At 36.6% G+C, this 5,294-nt stretch overlaps 1 protein-coding gene across 1 annotated transcript; it reads right to left on the bottom strand.

Moving 5' to 3' along the window:
- Positions 1 to 1,885: 1,885 nt before the first annotated feature.
- LOC145043079 (Protein kinase superfamily protein) lies at positions 1,886 to 4,665 on the bottom strand. The gene has a single exon (XM_078991621.1). It carries the CDS (start codon positions 4,564 to 4,566, stop codon positions 2,011 to 2,013), a length of 2,556 nt encoding a protein of 851 aa, XP_078847747.1. The 5' UTR covers positions 4,567 to 4,665; the 3' UTR covers positions 1,886 to 2,010.
- Positions 4,666 to 5,294: the final 629 nt, after the last annotated feature.

Raw genomic sequence — 5,294 nt, 5'->3', positions numbered from 1 at the left:
CACATAAAGGGGGGTCGTGCTCGTATAGTAGTACTTGTTTCAAAGAAATAAGTTATGATATATATATATATATATATATATATATATATATATATATATATCAAATTGTTTATTTAAAGTATAATTAATCTAATTTTAATGGTAAAGGTACTTAGTAGACTTGAGGTCTTTTATAAGACTTTTACCGATTGCCAAGGGGTATTCATTAGTGCTATAGCCGAGCAACAATATATTAGTGGTTAAATATAATATGTTAATATAAGTGTTTATTTATATTATGATGTTAATCATTATTTGAAAACAAAGAATGTTTTAGTCCAAGAGTTAAATCAACAAACTCAAGCTTTAACCGAAGAAAGAGGTCTAACACCACAGGAAGTAAGAAATGCTTTTGAAAAAAAAAAGGGTGTTCAACGCTGATATATCAGAGGCATCAGGCGTAAACTTTATACGGTTGTGTCGTTGTATGATCAAGAACAATCATCACAACCACAATCACATGTAACAAGTCTATTTAATTTTTAAAATCTCTTATATATATATATATATATATATATATATATATATATATATATATATATATATACACTTTAGTTATAGTTTGATATGTTGGTATTTGTAATTTTGTAATTATTAGTTGGTTACAGGTTGATAATTGTTAGTTTAGTTATGTTTTGGTAATTGTTAGTCTGATAATAGATAATATGTTGGTAAATGCTGGTTTGGTATAGTTTGATATGTTGATATTTGATAGTTTGATAATTGTTAGTTTGGTAATAGTTTGATATATTGGTAATTGTTAGTTAGGTAATAGTTTCTATGTTTGTAATTGTTAGTTTGGTTATAGAATAATATGTTGGTATTTTGTAATTTGATAATTATTAGTTTGGTTATGTTTGGTAATTGTTAGTTTGGTAGTAATTTGATATTTTAGTAACTTTTAGTTAGGTAATAGTTTATATGTTGGGAATTGTTCGTCTGATTATAGTTTGATACATTGACATTTTTTAGTTTGTTAAATGTTAGTGTAGTTATATGTTGTTAATTTGTAGTTTGGTATAATGTTGTTTTTTTGTAGTTGAATATGTTCCAAACAATACTAAGTGACCCGACATGCAGTGCGACATATGAAGAATGGTTTTGAACCTTGCCACCACGAAGAAACTATATCGGAGGGAACAAGGGGAGCGATGATGACATGTACCTAGTTTTAAAATGTATGATGTTTTGTAAAATTATAACATATTTTGCACTTGAATGTTTGATTAACATTTTGGGATTAATGTAATATTATTAAATTTTATTTTTTTGATTTACTTATCTACAATTAATATTTAATAAGTTTTTTTTAATTTTTTTTATTTTTAATATTTTTGTAACATTTTTTTTGTATTTGGAATGAATGGTTTTATAAAAACTAAAAAAATTGGAAACTACAATTAGTGGCAGTATTTTTAGTTGCAACGGATAACATTATTGGTGACAGATAGCATTAGCAGCCAAGCATAACATTAGCGGTGACAGTATATATGAATATTAGCGACGAGCCAACAACGCCGAGCCAACAACGCCGCTAACTCTTTTAGTAGTGACTTCCTGGGCCTTTAGCGGTGATCTCGATCGCCGGTAAAGGTCATTATTCATGTAGTGCCATATACATGCAACAACAATAGAAAAGAGATTGCATAAAAGAAAGTAACGGCCAGGTTAAATACAACACTTCAAAAGAAGGTTGCACCGACTTATGTAAGAAAAGAGTTTCAGAACATCTTCATCTTTAACATATTCAGAACATTTTCATCTTTAACATCAGTCGCATCCTTGGTATTTGTCAATTTATCAAACGGCTATGATAAATTCTTAATATTCAGAACATTGTTGACCGTACACAAATCTTTTATGACATTAAAATGCATTAACGGAACATATATAGAAGAATAAGAAACCCCAATTAATCAAACAATTAAAATCTACAATCAATTCCAAACACCAAAATGCTGAGATCTATATTCATCTTCCTTCAAAATCTTCGATCTTGGAGAACAAAGGAGAACCAATCACAATGCCTGAGTCATCATTAATAAGGATACTAACATCACTGTCGTTATTTGTTTCATCTCCTTTCTTGGACTTTTCAGAAGAAACAATCTTATTTTTCTTTGCATCGCAGGTATCATCTTCTTCAGGAGGATCGAGCTGCAAAGATGCATCTTGAAGTTGCAAAGCGAACTCCAAGTTCCAGAGAACGTCTCCCATGGAAGGTCTATCAACACCATACTCAGCTAGACACTTTTCTGCTGCTTCCACATATTTAATTAAAGATTCAGAGCATATCGTTTTCAGAATTCTAGGATCAACAATCATCTCAATCACACCCTTCCTTTGTTTTGCCATTGCCCATTCGGCTAAATTCACTTGTTCTCTTGGCAATGCAGGATCAAGAGCGGGTCTAGCACATAAGATCTCAAAAAGGACAACACCGAATGAGTAAACATCAGATTTCTCTGTAAGTTGTTGCCTCCGGAAGTATTCCGGATCAAGATACCCGAAACTACCCTTCACCGCCGTGCTAACATGAGTTTGGTCCAAAGCCGGTCCGGTTTTTGACAACCCAAAATCGGAGACTTTTGCCACTAGATTCTCATCCAAGAGAATGTTAGTGGTTTTTACATCCCGATGGATTATACCATGTGATGATCCACCGGTATGTAGGTAGTGCAACCCTCGAGCTGCACCAATGCTGATCTCGAGGCGCTGCCTCCATGTCAAAGAAGGTAGGGTTGATCCGTAGATGTGATCACGAAGTGGTCCATTAGCCATGTACTCATACACTAAAATCATTTCACTATTTTCGTCGCAGTAGCCAATCAATGAAACGAGATGTCGGTGTCTAAGCTTGGATAGCAGTTGAATTTCGGTTTGAAACTCGTTAATGCCTTGTGAGGATCTAGGGTTTCCTCTCTTTATTGCAAGCTTTGTTCCTGCTTCTATCTCCCCTATATAAACTTTCCCGAACCCTCCAACGCCGATTACCACACTTTCATCGAAATTCTTTGTTGCGTCTCGTAGCTCGTTAAAAGTGAAAGATCGGCCGAAGCCAATATTAGAAGAGAAAACACTCGAGTACCCGTTCTTGCTCTTGCTCTTGCTAGAAAGCAAAGTAGTGCAATAACTCGCGTTAAGGGGAAGAAACCATGACTTGGAACTAGTTCCACCCTGGTCCCAACCCTTGGCCTTGTTTTTGTTCCTAATGAAGGTAAAGATGAGGAGCAACAATGCAATTGTTGCTGCTCCAACACCAACTACCTCGGCAATAGTTGTGGTGTGTGACACACCACGACTATTGCTGCTGGATGAGAATAACCCATCTAAGGTGCCTGCGGCGTTTCTCATCTTCATAATCTCCACGCCGTTTAGTACGGCGTTGGGAATGGCGGATTCAAGATCCGATGGTCCAACCTGGACACGTATCAAGCCGTTGGAAACGGCGGACGCGTTGAGCACAAAATCTTTGTAGTAGGGAACGGCTAGGTTTGAAGTGAGTGATGACAAGTCTAGCCCTGAGATCCCCATCATGTTGTTTACATACACATTGAAATAGAGGGTGTTCATACCGGTGCTCACGATATCACAAAAGTGCAGCCTGATAAAGTAATTGAACCCCGAATCTACTTTCATCTCCCAAGTCAGGTTGAAATTTGCATTGGAGACACCGGACTCTTCCATTGAAGCCGCCGAGGAGTAAACTTGGTTTGGTGCAATCAAAGGGGTGGCTCCTCCAACCGGATAAGTGATTGTACTCGGATCAACGGAAACAAGTTTATCACCCTTGGGAAACATCATGTATCCATGACTATCACTCTTCCATGTCCTTGACAATGTGTCGTTTTTAGGACTAACCATTGGCCCTCCGACATTAACTCTATGCACAATCTGAAGGTCATAATCCGACATACCATTAAAAACTCCAGGAGGAGAGATAATGGTTGCGGAATCGGGAACAAGCTCATCGGGGGCTGAATTAAACTCGATTGCATTCACGAAAGCAAAAGATTTCTTTAATGGGGAGAAAACGAGTGAGAAATCATCAGAAGGGACGTTAATGAGGTATTCTTTGAAATGAGAATCCGAATTCTTTGTGGCTGAAAAATCATGCAGAAGAACTAGACCTTGATCAGTTTTCACGGTGAAAACCGCCGTGGTGAGATTATATGACGGGTGGTGGAGAGGGTAGAAGTAGAGTCGAAGGAAATGGCGGCCTGGTTGAAAGACGAGAAACCTATAAACTGATTCGCTGTCGAAGATTCTTGCAGTCCGGTATAAAGGGAGAGTTTCGTTTTCCGGGGTGGAATTTGAGGTGGCGAATATGTTTTCGTCGGTGGATAGGTAGGAAACCGATTGAGGGTCTGATTTAAACGTCCGGCCGTCGTCAAGGATGGTGTTGTGAGGTGATCCACAGTCGATGAGGTAGTTGTCTGAAGGAGTGAATCGGGCATTGGTAGAAAGAAAGAAAAAGATGAATAATGAGGAGAGAAAGGAGGCTGATAACTTGCGTCCTCCTCCCATGGCGACGACGGTGGTGGATTAGAGAGGAGGAGTAGGGTCTATACGAAAAGGGTTAAAGAAACAAAAGTGTTGGAGAGCATGTTGAGGAGTAGGGTTAAGACGTGCACTCTTGTAGTGTGTTTATCTTTCTGTCATCACAAGACTTTTGTCTGTGTGACAATTAATTTACAATTATATTATTTCAAGGTTTCATTTATAAATAAAAACGGAATTTTCAACCACCTTTATTTATTCTTATATAACCGTAGTATCTTAATCCCTTTATCAGGATCTAGTATTATCGGCGTGGCTTTAATTAACACATTGATAGTAGTACATAGGGGTGTCGGTGTTTCGAAATGTTGCATAGAAGCTGGCTTATTTGAAGGAAGTTATCTTTTAACATCGTAAATTACAATTTTGGTCCTTTTTGTTGAATTGGTTTACAGTTTTAGTCCAAGTTTTGAAAAATTATCACGGTTGGTCTTTGGCAGTTAATGTGAACCCCCTCTGTTAAATTCCTGTAAAATGACCACTACCTTTATTTTTTTCATTTTTGTTATTTTGACATTTTATGAAATTTAGAGACCATTCCAGTATGACCACGTCACTTAGGTCTAGGTTACCACCATATTTTTCTATGGAAGAGGTTTTTGGAAGGTTGGCCTACTTTTTTGTTATATGGAAGTTATTCTCTCTCTCTCTCTCAAAATATATATATATATATATATATATATATATATATATAT

This window comes from Lactuca saligna, chromosome 4 (assembly GCF_052625555.1).
Source record: "Lactuca saligna cultivar CGN05327 chromosome 4, ASM5262555v1, whole genome shotgun sequence".
NCBI classification, from domain to species: domain Eukaryota; kingdom Viridiplantae; phylum Streptophyta; class Magnoliopsida; order Asterales; family Asteraceae; genus Lactuca; species Lactuca saligna.
Note: the sequence above shows the minus strand (reverse complement) of the source record. Positions and strands in the feature narration are given on the sequence as shown.